The sequence below is a fragment of the Malaclemys terrapin genome, chromosome 11 (assembly GCF_027887155.1).
Source record: "Malaclemys terrapin pileata isolate rMalTer1 chromosome 11, rMalTer1.hap1, whole genome shotgun sequence".
Classification (NCBI taxonomy): Eukaryota; Metazoa; Chordata; order Testudines; family Emydidae; genus Malaclemys; species Malaclemys terrapin.
This window is the reverse complement of record NC_071515.1, coordinates 39,970,652-39,989,464: the sequence shown is the minus strand read 5'-3', so window position 1 is coordinate 39,989,464 and position 18,813 is coordinate 39,970,652. Positions and strand designations below refer to the sequence as shown.

General features: G+C 43.8%; 1 protein-coding gene across 3 annotated transcripts in view; it reads left to right on the top strand.

Moving 5' to 3' along the window:
• Positions 1 to 18,813, top strand: part of MAP3K20 (mitogen-activated protein kinase kinase kinase 20) — a 130,236-nt gene that overhangs the window by 35,297 nt on the left and 76,126 nt on the right. For all 3 annotated transcript variants that reach the window (XM_054043675.1, XM_054043673.1, XM_054043676.1), the window contains exon 3: positions 8,612 to 8,699. In XM_054043675.1, the coding sequence (XP_053899650.1) occupies positions 8,612 to 8,699 (88 nt within the window). The remainder of the gene's footprint in view (positions 1 to 8,611; positions 8,700 to 18,813) is intronic.

The following is an 18,813-nucleotide window of genomic DNA, read 5'->3' as shown; positions in this document are numbered from 1 at the left end:
GTTCTTCTTGGGGTCTCTGGGGCATGAAAACTATTGACCCCTTCCTTATAAAACTTTATGAGAAAATGCACAAATGGTTTCCTGGCAAGGTCTAAAAAAACAGAGGGGTTTATATTCCACTTTTGATTTTCATGTTCGTGATCAAACAATTTAGCAACTATCTATCATTGTTATGTGGTTATTTTAAAGAGTTCTTTAGTTGCAGACTGTTTTTAAAAATCCCTCATTTACTGCATATTGTAGGTGGGGGTAGGGAAGGGGGAACCTCATGACAAGCAATAGAATGTAAATCTAGGACTTGAAATATAGCGTGACTGTAGTCTTAAGAGAACTAACTTATGCACACTTAAGAATGAACAGGAAATATAAATAGTTTATTAAGCATCATATTTGGTTTAGCTTTAGAAAGAATGTCATTAAAATAATAGCCAGTAAGGGCCAATTTCTGCTTCCATCAAAATGTATGGGAGCTCTATCATTGACTACAGAGTTAATATTTAGATAAAAGTGTGCAAAAAGAGTTACCAAGTTTGTTTTGATCTGATATGTCATTAAACAAAGAAGTGATACATTTAAAGCAAACCAGTGCCTGCCCCTGAACTCTACACAATTTTATGATTCATCTTTTAGTCTCTCTCCCCTAGTACTTGGTGTTTGTGTTGTAATTTTAGATATTAAGCTCCTTAATATTGTGTCCTTGGGAATGTGTTTTCTCTATGTTTAAGGGCCAACCATTCTTTCAGCACTCAGCAAATAATACTTTTAACCCTAAATCTTTATCAGCATTTTGTGTTTCATTTAGTCTTGGTAATCAGTAAATAGAATAGTTTTAAATGAAACATTAACACTGTTATCCCAATTGGCCATTTTTACAGTGTAGAGAACATCATGGGAAGAAGCTAAGATTTAAACTCTCCCAGGAATATGTTGGAGTTCAAAGTCCTTTATTGCTGTTAGACTTTGGGACTAAATCATTGTCAAGTCTGCTTTAAATTCTTCTAATTGATTCTGAAGATTTCCATTATAAGTACAGCAAACATTTATTTACAGGAATGTAAATAATCAAACTCTATTGCACAATACATTAATAAATATTAGAAAACACGTAGGGATGTTCTGCTAATCAGATTGCTGGAGTAGCTAAACATTTCTAACCCTGCAATTTTGCATAGAGTGAAGGTGCCTCATGCTGTGCAATTAACTGATTTATTAACAGCAAAGTTGGTTGGCTGCTGGCTGGCCTGATGGTCTAACAAGAATCAGTATTTATTTCCAAATTTGATCTGAAGCAGTATGCTCAGACAGAGGGTGGGGGAAAGATGCACTGTACGTATTCTCCCGTGCTACCTCTCCTGCTCCCTCCTCCCCACCAAACAACCAGCTGGAATAATAAGTGTGATGATTGGTAATGTTCATATGGAATCAGCTGGACTTTTTTAGACCCAGGCCTGCATAGTTTTGGGGGGTTGACAAGCTGCCTTTCCTCATTGTGAGAGACAAGGTGGGTGAGGTAATTGGTGGAAAAGATACGCTTTTGAGCTACACAGAGCTTTTCTTCAGTGTGGGAAAGGTACTCAGAGTATCATAGCTAACCACAAGGTAGAACAGACTGTTTGAGGTAAGGCAGCTGTGTGGCAGGGATAGCTCAGTGGTTTGAGCATTGGCCTCTTAAACCCGGGGTTGAGAGTTCAATCCTTGAGGGGGCCACTTAGGGGTCTGGGGCAAAATCAGTTTTTGGTCCTGCTAGTGAAGGCAGGGGGCTGGACTCAATGACCTTTTGGGGTCCCTTCCAGTTCTATGAGATAGGTGTATCTCCAAATATTTATTTTATTTATATTTATTTATTATTATTTAAGTAGTTAACACGAATGCTAGGGACCATTCAAAGTGAAGTGGCCAATTAACACCCTTGTATTCATAGGACATAAAAGGAGAGTCAGTGGACTACAAATTGTTGGCAATAAGCTAGGGGTGGGGCTTGTGAGCCACATGTGGCTCTTTTACAGGTAAAGTGCAGCTCTTGGAGCCCCCCTCCCATTCTCTGCTTACCAGACTGTTTGGGGGAGCTTGGAGCTTCTGCCCAGCAGGCAGGGGGGTCTCAGGGCTTCAGCCCCATGGGTGGCACCTGCCAGGGCTCAGAGCAGGAGTGGGGCTGAAGCCATGAGCCCTGGCAGGCACCTGACTACCTGTCGCTGAGCTGAATCCCCAAGCCCCAGCAAACACGCCCACACAGTTGTTGGCATTTAGTGCACTGGATGAGGTACACCACATGTTGTGTTAGACATGTGTAGGACCCATGGATCTTGAAAGGTGTGTTGTGGGGGGTGTTGATCACAGTAGCAGTGGAGATCTATCTGCAGGTTTTGCATCTGTTGTTCTGGCAGGGTCTGGTTCTGCTTTGAGTTGGTGGATCCTGGTCCATGGGGAGCTTGCTTCTGATGAGGACCTTAGAGAGGCCAGAAGAGGAGGTTCAGGAAAGATTTCTTTTAGGGTGTGGTCTCCATCAAGTATGGGTTGTAATTGTTTAATGATCATGTGGATTGTGGTGTGAGGTGGTAGGTGACGACTAGGGGTGTGCAGTTGGAAGGTGTTTTTTTAGGATTGAATCTGATTCTTTTGGGGTGTTTGAGTGGCCCATTTTATGATGTGATCTACTTCTCTGGTGAAGTTTCCCTGTTTGGTGAAAGGAGTTTTTAAGTGTGTTAATATGTGTATCCCATACTTTCTCCTCGGAGCATATTCTGTGATTTCCGAGAGCCTGGCTGAAGATAACAGATTTCTTGGTGTTTTGGGGTTGTTTACCGGATTTGCGAAGTTAAGTGTGGTGATCTGTGGGTTTCTTGTCTGTAGTTGTCCGCAGGGTTCCATTGTTGAAGCTGATCGTGGTGACCAGGAAGTTGATGCTGGTCTGGGAGTGTTTTAGAGAGAGTTTGATGGATGGGTGGTGGGGAGTGAAGTTGTGGTGGAAATCTATGAGGGAGTTTAGGTCATCTGACCAGAGGATGAAAATATCATCCAGAAATTCTTCCCTTGTATCTATTTTGAATGGAATTCACAATCTGACATTAAGGCCTTGTCTACACACCTGAATAGCTGCAATTCAGCCACCAATCAATCTACCTGTATTAGTGCTAACTCCTAAGTGTAAGCAAGAGCAAGCCAGACCTTGCATTAGCTGCGGGCTGGTCTACACTGGGAACTTACATCAGCATAGCTATGTCTCTCAGGGGGTTGAAGAAGCCACACCCCTGAGAGATGTAGCTATGCCAGCCTAACTCATGGCATAGGCAGCTCTAGGTCAACCTAGCTACTGCTTCATAGGGAGGTGGATTACCCACACCAATGGGATCACCCCTCCCATCATCCAAGGTAGTGTCTACACTGAAGCACTACAGCAGTGGTCTCCAACCTTTTTACGCCCTGCCCCTTCCCAAGGCCCCGTCCCGCTCACTCCATTCCCACCCCCTTCCCCCCGTTGCTCGTTCTCCCCCACCCTCACTCATTTTCATTGAGCTGGGGCAGGGAGTTGGGTTCGGAGTGTGGGAGGGCCTTTGAGCTGAGCTTGAGGCAGGGGTTCAGGGTGCAAGCTCTGGGAGGAAGTTTGGGTGCAGGAGAGGACTCCAGGCTGAGGCATAGTGTTGGGGTGCAGGAGAGGGTGAGAGGTGCGGGGTCCTGGAGGGAGTTTGGGTGCAGGAGGGGATTCTGATCTTGGGCAGGGGGTTGGAGTGCAGGAGGGGGTATGAGGTGCAGGCTCTGGCCGGGAGGCACTTACCACAGGCGGATCCCGACCAGCGGCACAGCAGGGCTCAGGCAGGAGAGAGTGAGGAGTGCAAGCTCTGGGAGGGAATTTGGTGCAGGATTCTGGGCTCGGGCAGAGTGTTGGGTGCACAAGAGGGTGAAGGGTGTGGGCTCTGGGAGGGAGTTTGGGTGCAGGAAGGGGCTTCAGGCTGGGGCAGAGTGTTGGGGTACAGGAGAGGGTGAGGGGTGTGGGCTGGGGCAGGGGGTTGGGGTGCAGGAGGAAGCTCCAGGCAGGATCTGGCCAGGAGATGTTTTACCACAGGTGACTCCCAGGCGGCGGTGCAGTGGGGCTCAGCCAGGCTACCTGCCTGCCCTCGCCCCACGCCACTCCTGGAAGCGGCTGGCTGCTGGTATGTCTCTGCGGCCCCTGGGGCGGAGGGGGGCAGTGGGTAGGGTGACCAAATGAGAGGATGAAAATATTAGGACATGGGGGGAGCGGGGTCTGCCGGCGGAGCAAAAAAAAAAGCCGAGTGCTGCCGGTGGAGAAAAAAAAACACAACTGCCGGCGGATCCAAATATCGGGACAAATTGTGTCCCGATCGGTCGGTACATGGGACAAACACCTAAAAATCTGGTCACCCTAGCAGTGGGTCTCGCAAGCACTGCCCCCCGTTCCTGGCCAGTGGGAGCTGCGGGGACAATGCTGGGGGTGGGGGCAGAGTGCAAAGCCGCCTCCCCCCCTTTCCTTCCTCCCAGGGGCCGCAGAGACGTGCCAGCAGCCAGCCCTTTCGGGAGCGGCGTGGGGCCAGGGCAGGCAGGAATCCTGCCTGACCCATGCTGCGCCGCTGGACTTTTAGTGGCCCGGAGATCGTGACCAACCGGCAGAGGCTCCAGGATCGACCAGTTGATCGCAGTCAACGGTTTGATGACCACTGCACTACAGCAGCGCAGCTGCAGTGGTTTAAGTGTAGACATATCCTGAGCCAATTGGAATTTATCTTTACATATATTTGGTATATATCCTGATAAGTTCAAGCAGTGCAGGCCCTGGCTTGCCTTGTCTACACTCAAGGGTCAGCACAGGCAGAGGTATACTGATTGGTGGTCAGTAAATGCAGTATTGTATTGGGGCTGTTCATAAGTATAACCAAGGCTCAGGGGCCTCTAATACTGACAGCAAAGAACACAGGGAATTCATATTGATGCTTATGTATTTGCACTAGAATACAAAGCACAACACTAATAGAAACCTAATAGATGGTGTTTAGAGGCATCTGTGATGAGGTCTCTGTTCAGTTTCTAGTTTATAGATCTCCAGAGCACACTAGCCACCATGACAGTTGGTGTTCACTGATACTTTCATTGGCAAATGGACATAAAGATAAACTATCCTTTCAGCAGGGGAGATGATTCTGAGAGGTCAAGGTTGGGCACAATGTCAGGGTGCATGGAGGTAGCTTGCACTCCTGCTGGCTGCACTCTGCGTGTCTTCTGAGTAAAGATGGGACTTCATGTTCTAGTGCTGCCACACTGGCCACACTTCATGAGTATTAATTTAATTAAAATATGTATTTTAATGTACTTTGCTTTGTCTTCTAATTTCTTGTCAATGGTTTAGTTTTCAAACATAGCAAAGTAGTTTGGTTTGGTTTTCTGATTCACCCTCCTCTTCCCCCCTCCCCGCAAAATGCTGTCCAATCTGCGCTTCAGTGGAATACATATTGTTAACAGAGATCAGCAAGTGCTCAGATTCATCCAGAACTGTTTTAGAATATTGTGTGATGAGTGGTTGGTAATGTGATGTGATGATTGCTATTACCTTGTGACTAGCCAAGGACTTATCCTATGACTGGGTGTGGGGTATCATCAGTAAATTAGATGCCACTTGTGGTTGTCCTGCATGTCAAATTGTAGTTCAACAGTGTGTCCAGGCTGTGTATGACTGAGTCAGTTAGGCCCAGTTTTCCAAAGGTGTTTAGGTGCCTAAAGTTGCAGATAGGTGCCTAGGGGGATTTTCATAAGTGCCCAGATGATTTTGAAAATCCCACTAGACACTGTCTGTGTTTAGGCAACTAAATAACTTTGAAAATCTGGTCCTTAGATATTTAGTCAACTAGTGACTATCTACAAGTTTTCACTTAGAACCTGGAACATCCATGTCAGAAGGGGAGAAAAGATTTTCAAAGCACAACTGCATTGATAAAGATGACTGGCTGTTTGCTTGGTCCCTGCTGCAAATTGGCTAATGTAATCCACAGCTGAGCCATGGAAAAGAGCAAGAAGTGAAAGGAACTGGCTGGAATCTCCAGCTCTAAAGACAGCAGCGTGATTGATTTAAAAGAGGCCTAGAAAAGATTTCTCTCTAGGAATAATGGTCCTCAGGAGGAGATGTTTTTTATGACCTCCTAATTTGGGAGATTTTATGGATGATTAATAGCTTCTTCCCCCAGTCCTAGATACAAGCTTGCTATGGCATCAGTTACATCTTAATTAAGAGATGTGAACAGCAGCATAAGATCAAGAAAAAAATGCATTAAAAGCAATGGGTACATCAATGCCTGTAACTGCCCTGAATGGACCAAAGTGTATTTGTTACTACATTGTAAATAATGTATGGTAGTATGCTCTACATCATCTGAGTTGATGGTTTGATGAGGACTCTTAGAGTATGTTTATGCTGCAATTAGACAGCCACGGCTGGCCCATGTTAGCTGACTTGGGCTTGTGGGGCTCGGGCTTTGGGGCTGTTCCATTGCAATGTAGACTTCAAGGCTTGGGCAGGAGCATAAGCTCTGGGACCAGCCCCACAGCCCGAGCCCGAGCCAGCTGGCATGAGCCAGTCACGGGTGTCTAATTGCAGTGTAGACATACCCTTAGATTCTGATCCTGCAATTGATAGTGCAGTTATAGATTCAATTGACTTCAGTGGGGCTCTGAATTGGCACAACATTCCTCTTGCTTGTGAGCTATTACAGGATCGGAGCTTAAAGTACAAGCACTTGCTTTGGGCCTTTCTTGCAATGAAATTGAAAATCGTTTCATCACATGATTTTAATATGTTTTAATGGTTCTCAGTTAAATTCTTGGTATATTTAGAGCCTAAAAGCGTGACCCTGGGGAAGTTTAGCATGAAAAAAATAACACAAGCCATGGTGTGTGGACGTATTTTTTAATTGTAGCATCATATTTCTAGGTGAAGAGGACATGAGTTTTCAGGTGGTCACACAAGAAGAGTGAGTTTGTTTTTTCAGGGCACTGGGGTGTTGAACAAAACAAAAGAATCCTAGATGTTTTCATTTGTGTTGGGCCTGAATTAAGAGACTTGAATTTGTTCATCTCACTTTTCATGATATTGTTAGGATTCAGGGACTGAGATCTAATTTTCAAGCAGGCAATATAGGAGTATTAGTCGGAATATTTTAACAGCTGCTGGCAGGGTATCTGTGGACCTGTGGTTGGAGTTCAAAGCTCCAGCCCACTGGCAGATTCCCTCCGGGGATAGCAGGAATATAACTGTCTGTCCTTTGTTGGTGGTGAATCGCACCTCTGGCACAGTTGCTTAGGTAGGTGCAAATTAAATGCCCTTGCACCCATCTAGGTGAATCAGGTCCTCCAGCATTGAAATTCACAATAACCTTACAAAAGCCTCAAATATGATTTTGCACCTCTGATGAAAACATAATGAGACGTTTTAAAAAATCAAAATTATTTAATTATGCTGTGGAGGGACAGAACGTTGAAAAAGAATTTTGAAACTCTCCATGTATCATACAAACATGAAATGCATGTACCACACCTGTAGAATATAAATTCTATATCCTATGGAAGTTGTTTGTGCATTACACTCTGTTCATTTGTGATAATAACTCAAATCTCATTGAGCAGGGGAAACAACATAGTACACTGTGCAATCAGAAATCTTGGGGTTAAGTTCAAGGCTATGATTAAACTTTTGCATTCAGCATATGCAAACCATAGCACACCAGCTAAAGGTGCTAATTCAAACCTTGATGAAGTTATTTGGAAAAGGCTGCAAGAGAAAAACTATTGTAACCATGTGAAATGTTTACTTATTACACATCTATAGGCTTCCACATGCACGTGTATATTCATACCATGGCACTCAGTACAAAAGGTAGAGACAAATTAGGTTTGTTTTGCCAGTGGCTTTATATTTGTTAGGGTGGTTGTAGCTGCTGTAATAAAGCTTGCCAAGGTCCCTTATTTTTTTTATGTATTATTACTCAGTGGGGCTGACTGCTTTACTGACCATGACTTTGTTTCCTTCCAATGCTTGTGACTGATCTAGCTAGTAGAAGCTCAGAGGTTAATGTAATATTTCAAGGAAGGCATTTTTGTGAGGGATAATGTATAGTATGGCTGTGTTTGCATTCTATAACCCCCCACTTCTAGAGTGTGTGTGTAAAACAATAACATGTTTTTTTAAAAAAATCATTGACTATTTTTTAAAATAAACATTTTATTATTATTATTAGTAGTACTATTGGAATATACTATAGAGCTGCAAATGTTGAGAGGCCCAAAAATTAAACACACCATTGTAAAACAAAAACAAACAAAAACCCCAAAATCTTTTTTGACCAAGTTTTTTTAAAAAAACTAGTCTCCTAAATCCTTATTTAGGCATTTAAAAAAATGGCCTGATTTTCAGAAGTGCTGAGAACTCTGCATTTTCCAAACTCTCTCTGTGTTTTGAAACAGGTAGGTTTTCTAAGGAGAATACCCCAAGTGGACATTATTTTTCTGATTCATATATGAGATGTGTGGTTTGTGCATGGAGTCTAATATATATTATTGCAGCAAATACATTTTATTATTAATAGTCAAACTTTTTCTTTTGGTTTTTGAACAGGCAGAAATACTCAGTGTGCTCAGTCACAAAAACATCATTCAGTTCTATGGAGCTGTTATAGAACCTCCTAACTATGGCATAGTTACAGGTGAGGACTCTTCCTTTGACTTTTTTTTTTATAATATAGAAGGTCTTAACGTTGCTAGATCCTAACTCAAACTGTGAACTGAATGCTTTTGTTTTGCTGTTGTAAGTGTATGGCATAAAGTCTTAAATAAACTAATTATGTCTACATAATTGGAAACCATGTTTCTATTTCTACCTATGATTAAATGTATTCTTAACATTACTGACATTCTGTCTGAATGCACTTACGGCTGCAATACCTAACTGGTCACATTGCTTGCACCCACATTGAGTCAGTTGCAGGACTGGAGGGTTTCTCAACTAGGGCCTGATCTACACTTACAATTTAGGTTGACATACAGCTACATCAGTCAGGGGTGTGAAAATATCCACATTCCTGAGTGCCATTGCTATGTCGACTCAACCCCCAATGTAGACACAGCTAAGCTGAAGGAAGAATGCTTCCATTGACCTAGCTACTGTTGTTCAGGGAGACAATGTCCTTACACCAATGGAAAAAAACCCTCCATTGCTGAAGGCTGCATCTACACTATGGGGTTATGCCAGCATAGCTATGGGACTGTAGCTATGCGGGTATAGTTGCCATAGTGTAGACATACCCTAGACTAGGCACTTCTCAAACGGAGTTCTCCATCTTATTCTCCCATCACTTTGCATAAATAAATTTCATAGTCCATACTCAGTTTGACTTCATCATCATTTGTCCTGTCATGTAGACCTTGTACATTAGCATTGTAAGCCCCGAACCAAGGCAGTTTTTATCACAGAAGGCTTCCTGCATGGCTCTATATTTTGTTGGCTTACTGTATCCTATCTGCAAGGTAATATAATGTGTAGCCAGTTTTAGTCAACACTGAATTTTTAATAGTTTTGATATTTTGAAAGCAAGTATGGAAATGATGACAAAAACTGCCTCTTCTAAAAGAACCAAAACAATTATTTTTGCAAGCTATGAACTGAATTGCTTGACATTCTTTTAACTACAGGGATATTTTAATAAATGTACTCAACTGGGTATACACGTCTCTCTCTTATCCGTTAAGTGAGTTATTGAAGTTTATTTTATTTCTGCAGCCCAGCATCTCCCACAATTCTGAGATGTCTGAGCTGTTCTCTCTGCAGTTCTGGGGTGGTGCCACATTGCAGCACAGCCTGAACTGGCCATGACTGCTTCTCCAGTTTGCCACTAGAATTTTTGCCTTTATATACTGCTCCATATATTCTGCCTCTATATACTGTATAACAGCAGCTAGAGGTGGTTTGCTTTATTCCTGAACATTTCCTTTGACTGTTCTATTTCAATTCATTTTGGAGTTGGAGTTGTATGAAATTTTAGCTTATACTGACTTTACAAGTGTTTTTTATATAGCTTGTTGTAAAACTAGCCAAATATCTAGATGACTTAATGTACTACCTGGAAGACCTCTCCCTTTGAAAGTAAATGATCTGGTTCTTTATCCCTCCCTACTTATTTTCACTGCTCACTACTTCCCAGACATCTCAATGTAGGAGATAGTGGGCCGCACAATGGGAAATTCTTGCCCAGTAATGTCCTTTCTGCTAGCAGCGTCTCCAGCAATTGCCCCCACCCCCTATGTCTTCAATAGCCAAGGGACAACATTTAATTTTTTATGACTGTCGTTTGTGGGCTCATTAGCCTAGGTCACTGGTTGGTATTCAGTTAATTCTAATAGTTTTTACACAGCTTTGTAATTAATTATCTGTCGGGAAGCTGGAGAAGGGAGCATGGCCATCACCACCTGTATTACAACAACAATGACCCACCTCTGGAAGTGCAGAGGGGAGGGGAACAGCCAATCCTCATCATAAATTAGAGAAGCTTAAAGGCTGTTTTAAACTATGCCGGCTGCCAATGCCCTCCTGCAATCAGCTGGGTACAAGGATATCGTAGCCATCCCCTTATGGCAGCAACCAGGGGAGGAGGTAGCATAGGAGCTCTGGTATGTTAGCTTCATACCACTTGAAGATTCCTCTATGCTACCGAAGAATCCTATGTCTAGGTACATCAGCTTTAGGGCTTCTCTGTGCTGCCGGGGCAATGCAAAGCTGCTGTAGCACACTGGAGTATTGGGGCCAAATAGTGTTCCTTTAAGAACAGAATTGACTAGTTTTCAGTAAATGTTATTGTAGGGTAAAAGGCTGTTGGGTTTAGGATAGTTGATTCATTCACAAAATCCGGTTATATACCACTGAGGCCTTGTCTACACAGTGCTTTAGTCTGCACCAGAGAGGTGAAAATTGTAGTTTTCACTTGTATGTCACACACTGACTGTCCCATGTGGATCCTGCTAGTATGCACTAAAAGTTCCCTAGAGCACATTAATATAGTACTGTTTGAAATGGGACTACATTAACATGTGCTAGGGAGCTTTTAGTGCATGCCAGCAGTGCACAACATGTTAGTGCAGGCTAAAATTTACATCCCTCTGGTGCAGTTTAAAGTACCGTATACAGGGACGGCTCCAGGCACCAGCTGAGCAAGCTGGTGCTTGGGGCGGCAGATTGTTCGAGGCGGCGTTCTGCCCAATCCTAGGCTGCTTTTTTTTTTTTTGTTCTGCTCCGGCCGCCCTGTAGGGGGCGGTGGCGCGGAGAACCAGAGCGCCCTGCAGGGCAGTCCTCTTTCTTCCCTCCCCACCGACCGGAGCGGAGCCCTCGCGGCAGGCGGCAGGAGGTGGTGCAGCGGGAGGTGCCGCGTGTCAGCGCCCCTGCTGTAGCCCTGGCCGCCCCCTTCTCTCTCTCTCTCCCGCTCCCTCCCTCCCCCCCCTCCCCCCAAGCCGGCACCCGCGCTCCAGCCGCGTTGCGGTTTCTTTGGTTTTTTTTTTTTTTTTTGCTTTGCCGTTCTGGCCACCCCGTTTTTTTTTTGGTTTTGTTTTGTTTTGTTTTTTGCTTGGGGCGGCCAAAAAGCCAGAGCCGGCCCTGACCATATAGACAAGCCTTAAGACTTTAAATTTCTCCTGTACCATTTATATGTGTAGTTTGTTTTCTAAGATTAGTCTACTGCTTATAATGCTAGGTTGCCAGATACATGATATTGTATTTAGAGACTAAATGAATTAGTAGTAGGTAAAAAATGTTTATCTAGTAGATTGATAAAGGAATGTGACAGAACTTACACTTGCACTGTCTAATGTTTAATAAAATATATCTTTTTAAGTGACTTCTAATTGTTAAAATAATTCAGAAACAATAATCAGGGGAAATTGTGTGTTTATTTGTATGGTACTTTCTTTGGAGGAAAACATTTAAATATATTCATACACTTACTTTTCTAGGTTGAGGTAGTGCCAAAATATAAAAAGAGGAAAAAATAGCAGTTTGACTATATTTGCTACATAGCTCAAATTATAAATGCTCTATTTATTTAAAAAAAAAAAAAAAAGACATTAAAGCGCCTTTTTCCCTCCTCTATATCTTTGTCTGGCCTGGTGACCAGTCTATCTGTAACAGCCACTGGGGATAGGTCGTATCTGGTTGGTTACCTTATTGTGTTTTGTTAGGGGCACTGTAACAGGCCCCCTTCTCGCCCTTTGGATTACCACAAACAGTTTGGACACTTCCGAGTTTACAAGTACCAGTGTGTTATCTATTAGGTCTCCTCTACCACTTCACCAGTACAGTCCCTTGTGCAGCAACGTACAATTGGATGTAAACTTCCCCAATAGTCCATTCTCTGGGAATGGAGAGGCAAGAATTTATCGTGAGATCCTCTACCCTGCGGCTCTGGCTAGCCTTCCCTTTTCACTTCCTTTCTGTCCTTTAACTGTTCCCAGAAGATGGGTTGATTGCTGTCATTAGTTCATCAACCTCTGGCCCAGTGGTGGGCAACCTGCAGCCCATCTAGATAATCTGATTGTGAGCGGTGAGACATTTTGCTGACGTTGACTGTCTGCAGGCACGCCCCCCCGCAGCTCCCAGTGGCCGCAGTTTGCCAATGGGAGCAGCAGGAAGCAGAGGGCCAGCAGCAAAGGGGCATTACAGGGATCAACGGCAGTGCCACATGAAAGTGAAGGAACTATGCCAAACATACCACAAAGTGAAGGAGGGCAACAAGAAATCTGCTGCTGCCCTGCAGACCTGCCACTTTTACAGCAAACTCCTTGCCATACTTGGTAGAATCCCAACCAGCACCTTGCAGACAAGTTTGGATACCTTGGAGGCGCCAGAGATAGACGCTCCTGCCATGAACAGCATGGCGGAAGAGAAGAGAGGAAACACGGTGGGGGACTCAAACCATGTTCCAGAACCAGTTTGAAACTCTGCAGAAGAATAGCCAGTCCTGCCAGACAAGTACAGATGAGCCCGCTGAGGAGAAGGGGAAGGGAGCTTGGGTAAGTGTTTACGTGCATTATTCCTTGTGTGTGTGTTTTTTTTTGTTTGTTTTTCTGCTTTTCCTTTCTCTAAAACCTTATCTTGCTCCCTGCTTCTCTCCTGTATTTGACAAAAGTATTGACTTTTTGTTGCTTACTTGTATTATGTTAGGGAATAAATCCTAAGAAGGGTTTTATGGTATTTCAGTTACACAGTCCCTATCAGAATAGTGTTCTGTGCTCAAGTAGGGGTAGAACTAACCGAGGTAGAGTTGGTGACACATCAGCTTTTCAATTCTTTGGCTTGTTGGGCTAGATGGTTTGCCATGCAGAGTACTCTGTTTATCAGAATAGGATTTCTCTTCTATCCTCTTGAGAAATACTCTGCCATCCTCTCCCAAAGATTTCTAGGGGTGGCAGCCTAATTTCTTCCCCTGAGATAGGAGACTTTCCCATGCCACACTGTGGTGAATTCAGCTTGTATCATTGACATAAACAGGCTGGCAGCACACACATCTGGGCAGCTTTGGGATGCCAACTGCAGCTGGGAGCTCTGTGTCTTTGTGACCCTCAGGAATGAGATATCAGCCAAAATAAACCCCTTCCTGTGAAAATTCATAGATGCCAAGGCCAGAAGGGACCATTGTCATTATCTTGTCTGATCTCCTTCTTGAATTATGGGCACCAGAACTGAACACAGTATTCCAGTAGCAGTCACACCAGTGCCAAATATAGAGGTAAAATAACCTCTCTACTCCTACTCGAGATTCCCCTATTTATACATGCTAGGATCACATTAGCTCTTTCGGCCACAGCATCACAATGGGAGCCCATGTTCAGCTGATTATCCACCATCATCCTCTGATCTTTTTCAGGGGCACCGCTTCTCCAGATAGATGCCCCCATCCTGTAAGCATAGCCTATAAAACTTATTTGTAGATGTATACCTTTATATCTAGCCATATTAAGCACATATTGTTTGCTTGCCCGCTTTACCAAGCAATCCAGATCACTTTGAATCAGTGACCTGTCCTCTTCATTATTTACCACTCTGCAGTGTCATTTGCAAACTTTATCAGGGATGATTTTATGTTTTCTTCCAGGTCATTGATAAAAATGTTAAATAACATAGGGCCAAGAACCGGTCCCCATTGGAAACACTGCTGGAAACACATCAGCTCGATAATGATTCCCCATTTACAATTACATTGTCTCGCGGCCCACAATCCGATTACTCTGATGGGCCGCAGGTTGTCCACCATTGTCTTTGGGGGACCCAGCTATTTACCTCTCTCCGTTGTGAAAAATGGTAATTTATTCTTACCCTTTGTTTCCTATCTTTTAACTAGTTACTGATCCATCAGAGGACCTTCCCTCTTATCCCATGACAGCTTACTTTGCTTAAGACCCTTTGGTGAGGCACCTTGTCAAAGGCTTTCTGAAAGTCCAAGTACACTGTATCCCTCAAACAATTCTAATAGATTGGTGTGGCATGATTTCCCTTTACAAAAGCCATGTTGACTCGTCCCCAACATATCGTGTTTATCTGTGTATCTGATGATTCTGTTCTTTACTTTATTTTCAACCAGTTTGCCTGGTACTGAAGTTAGGCTTACAGAAGCGATCCTGGCAATTAGCGGTCAGAAGTCTTTTTTAAAAATAGGTGTTACATTAGCTACCATCCAGTCATCTGGTATAGAGGCTGATTTAAATGATAGATTACATACCAGAGTTAGTAGTTCTGCAATGTCATATTTGAGTTGCTTCTGAAGTCTTGAGTGAATACCATCTGGTCCTGGTGACTTATTACAGTTTAATTTATCAATTTGTTCCAAAACCACCTCTAATGACACCTCAATCTAGGACAGTTCCTCAGATTTGTTACCTAAAAAGAATGACTCAACTATGGGGATCTCCCCCAAATCCTCTGCACTGAATACTAATGCAAAGAATTCATTAGCTTCTCCACAATAGCCTTGTCTTTCTTGAGTGCTCCTTTAGCACCTCAGTATTCCAGTTCTTTCTTGGCCTGCCTTATTAAGCTTTTTTGCTTAACTTGCTAGAATTGATGCTCCTTTTCTGTTTTCCTTACTAAGATTTGACTTCCAATTTTTAAAGGATGTCTTTTTGCCTCTTACCACCTGTTTTACTCTGTTTAACTATGCTGGAATTTTTTTTATCTTACTGTGTTTTTTATTTGTCGTATACATTTAGTTTGAGCCTCTGTTACGGTGTTTTTAAATAGTCTCCATGCAGTTGGCACACAGTGCACCCTTGCAACTGTTCTTTTTAATTTCCGTTTAACTAGCTTCCTCATTTTTGTGTAGTTCCCCTTTTTGAAGTGAAATGCTACCGTGGTGGGATTCTTTAGCATTCCCATAAACGGGCAATTCCAGTTCCTCTTTTTTGTTACCCAGGCTCTTAGCATTGGTGTAAAGGCAATTCAAGAATTTCTTCTCTTCATGTCCTTTGGATCCTTGATTAATATTGTTCTTAACATCTTGCTTTTGTGCTAAGTGAGTGCTCCTATCTTCCCTCTTTTTACCCTCCCCTTTTGCTATTAAACTAGTGCCAATATATTCCCTGCCATTTCCCTATACCTGTACCAGAGAGGATGGAGGGGGTGTAACACTAAACTTCATAGCAACATGGAACAGAACACCCCCTGCTCCGACTCCTCCATATTCACCATGGTTTGAGATAGAGTGGTGCTGTAGTGAGGCTCTCCAAAGCCACAGTGGCAATAAAGCATTTCTTATTAAAAGTGTTTATGGGAATGACATAAGGCAGTTTTGAGACTTAGCTTTTCTTTTCCATTGTGACTATAAATCTAATGGTGTATCTGTCTGGTTTTATCAACAGCTTCTGGTGTGATGGCCTTGAGGGTTCCCCCGCACTGAACATCTGACCCGGATCAAGAGGAGAAGGAAAAGGATTAAGGAGTGTAGGTTATGCAAGATCCATCCTCCCAGCCACAGTTGCCTTGGACTATGATCAAAGGGCTTGGCAGTGCCCTTCAGAACGGGAAAAAGGAGAAAGACTGAGAATGGAGAGAGTGGTTGCTGCAGAAGATGCAAAAGAACCAAGAGGTGCATCAGGAAACGTACCAGGACGTAATGGGGTTGCTCAGGCAACAAACACAAATGTTGCAGAGCATGGTTGACCTACAGGCCCAGAGATCCCAGACCCAGCAGCCTGTGCAGTCCTTGGAGAACTGCATGGTCCCTGCCCCCAACAACTCCCACCATACCACATGGCACCACAGTGTATATCCTTACACCTACCACTCCAACCGGGGGACAACAAGGAGAACCAAAGCTACACACATACCGACCTGAGAAAACTAGTAGTCACAACGGACTACATTGAACTACTGTTTACTTACATGGACATAAATATTTATTGTTTACTTCCATTTTCACCTGGTTTTGTAAACTGTGTTTCCCCCTCTTAACAGTGCTGGTAAAAAAAAAAAAATAGCCTTGTATGTCTTTGTTTGCACTTTAATTTGGTTAACTGCTATTTTCCACATAGTTTTTGGAAAGTCTCAGTATCTTTATTAGTTCACACCAGGCACTGCAAAACACATAATGGGAGGCAAAGACACAATGTACATCAAGCGTTCCAGAATTCATAGTGGCAGGCTTGGACCAAACCAATATATAATCTAAAACACACGACAGACACTATTTCATGAGAGCTGTGCTATGGCTGACTCTTGACATGCTCTTTTAAAGCCTCCCTCAACTGCACAGCACTGGTGGTAGCCCTTTTCCCTTCACCTCACAGATATTATGTAGGTCACAACATGCAGCTATAACCATTGGGGTGTTTTTCTTGCTGAGATCCAATCTATTGAGATCCAATCCAGCGTCCCTTCAGTCTACCAAAAGCACATTCAACAGTCATGGGGCACCTGATGAGCCAGTATTTGAATCTTTCCTTGGTGCTGTTGAGGTGGCCAGTGCACAGCTTCATGAGCCGGGGGAGTAAGGGTCACTATTGACATTTCAGTATTGCCAGTGGTAATCTGCCAGTCGGGGAAGAATGTCCCTGGTTACAGTTCTCTGAATAGTTGTGTTCTTAAAAATGTGTGTGTCATGCACCTTCCCTGACAAGCCTACATTGTTATCTGTGAAATGTCCCTGATGATCATGAGCGCTTTTATGATGATGGAAAAGTGGCCTTTTCTGTTGATGTGCTCTGTAGCAAGGTGGGTTGGTCCCAAAATAGTGATATGCCTGCTACCTATCACCCTACCATAGTTTGGGAACCCCATTGCTGCAGATCCATCTGTGATGTTCTGCACATTGCCAAGGGTCACAGTCCGATATAGCAGGAGACATTTAATGGCTCTACAAACTTCCATCACTATGGCCCAAACTCTGGGTTTTCCAGCTCCAAAATGATTTCCCACTGACCAATAGCAATTCAGTGCTGCAAGCTTCCAGAATGCAAGTGCCACACTCTTCTCCACTGTCAATGCAGCTCTCATTCTGGTGTCCCTGTGCTGAAGGGCTGGGGCGAACTCGGCATGCAGGTCCAAGAATGTGGCCTTTTGCATTCAAAAGTTTTGCAGCCAGTGCTCATCATTTTAAATGTGCATTATGACAATGCAGTTCCAACAGTCGGGACTCACTGTCTACCATGTGAAGCTGCTCAAAAAATGCCAGCAGCAACCTGGAATGTTTTTTCACTGTGCCCATTAGCTTCTAGTTATTGTGCTCGAACATCTCCACATTGTTCTCATCTTAGTCCTAATGGTAGCAGTACTTCCTCAAGCTGTGCACATACTGGACAATGATGCTTCCTGGATGTATTAGCAATGCACATAAGAACTGTGATGAGCTCTGCAGGCTCCATGCTTCTGTCAGAGTGATGGTGGAGACCAAAAAGTGCTACGTGGGACTGTGGGAGTTTTGAAAAATTACTGGATGTGGCAGGTAGTATGGGATATAGAAACCTGCATGTTAGGAACTTGACCTGTAGCTCTCAGAAATCCCTGGGCACTTTGCTACTATCCCACAAAGCACTGTGAAAAGGTCCCAAAAGGCACTGCGCCACACAGCAGTGTGGGGCACGCTGGGATATCTATCCAGTGCACCGCTGGGATATCTATCCAGTGCACCGCACTTTGCATCGACACAAACACTCCTGGTGAGTATGGGGAGCGCTGACACAGGAAGCCAAGCATGCATACGTCTGAGCGATATACAGACTTCAGTGATTGTATGCCAACATAATTTTCATTGACTGAACTTTGCAGTATAGACATGGCCTAGAAGTTGTGCTTACATACCGAGGTTCTGCCCGCCTGTTCTGGCCACTTTGCACCAGTCAGATGGTTTAAAGTGGTGGAATCTGGCTCTAAGAGACCAACTGATGATTTCCCTGGTGTAGGGAAGTTCTCAGCTGGTTTAAAGTGGTGTAGCTGGGTCCTACATCATCTGCCCCTATACATCCTGACATAGAGGCTGGGAGCGGGTGAGATGTAGTGTCTGCTTAATTCACTACTAGGATATAGTGTCATAGCAACCATAACCAGTTGTCAGAAGTTACAGCAGCCCCTACGCTGCTCCAACATATGCCAATGGGCAGGGCAGGCACAATTGCACCAGGAAAATCAGGGAGGCAGAACTTGTTTCTGACAGCTTCTCCCGTCCCCACATTTCTCACACCAAGCCTATCCTAGCACAGGTGAAAATTTGGCCACAGCACTTCAACATTAGACCATTTTTTTCTTAACAAAAATTTCTCTTTCTACTTATCTGACTCTCCTGTTTTCCC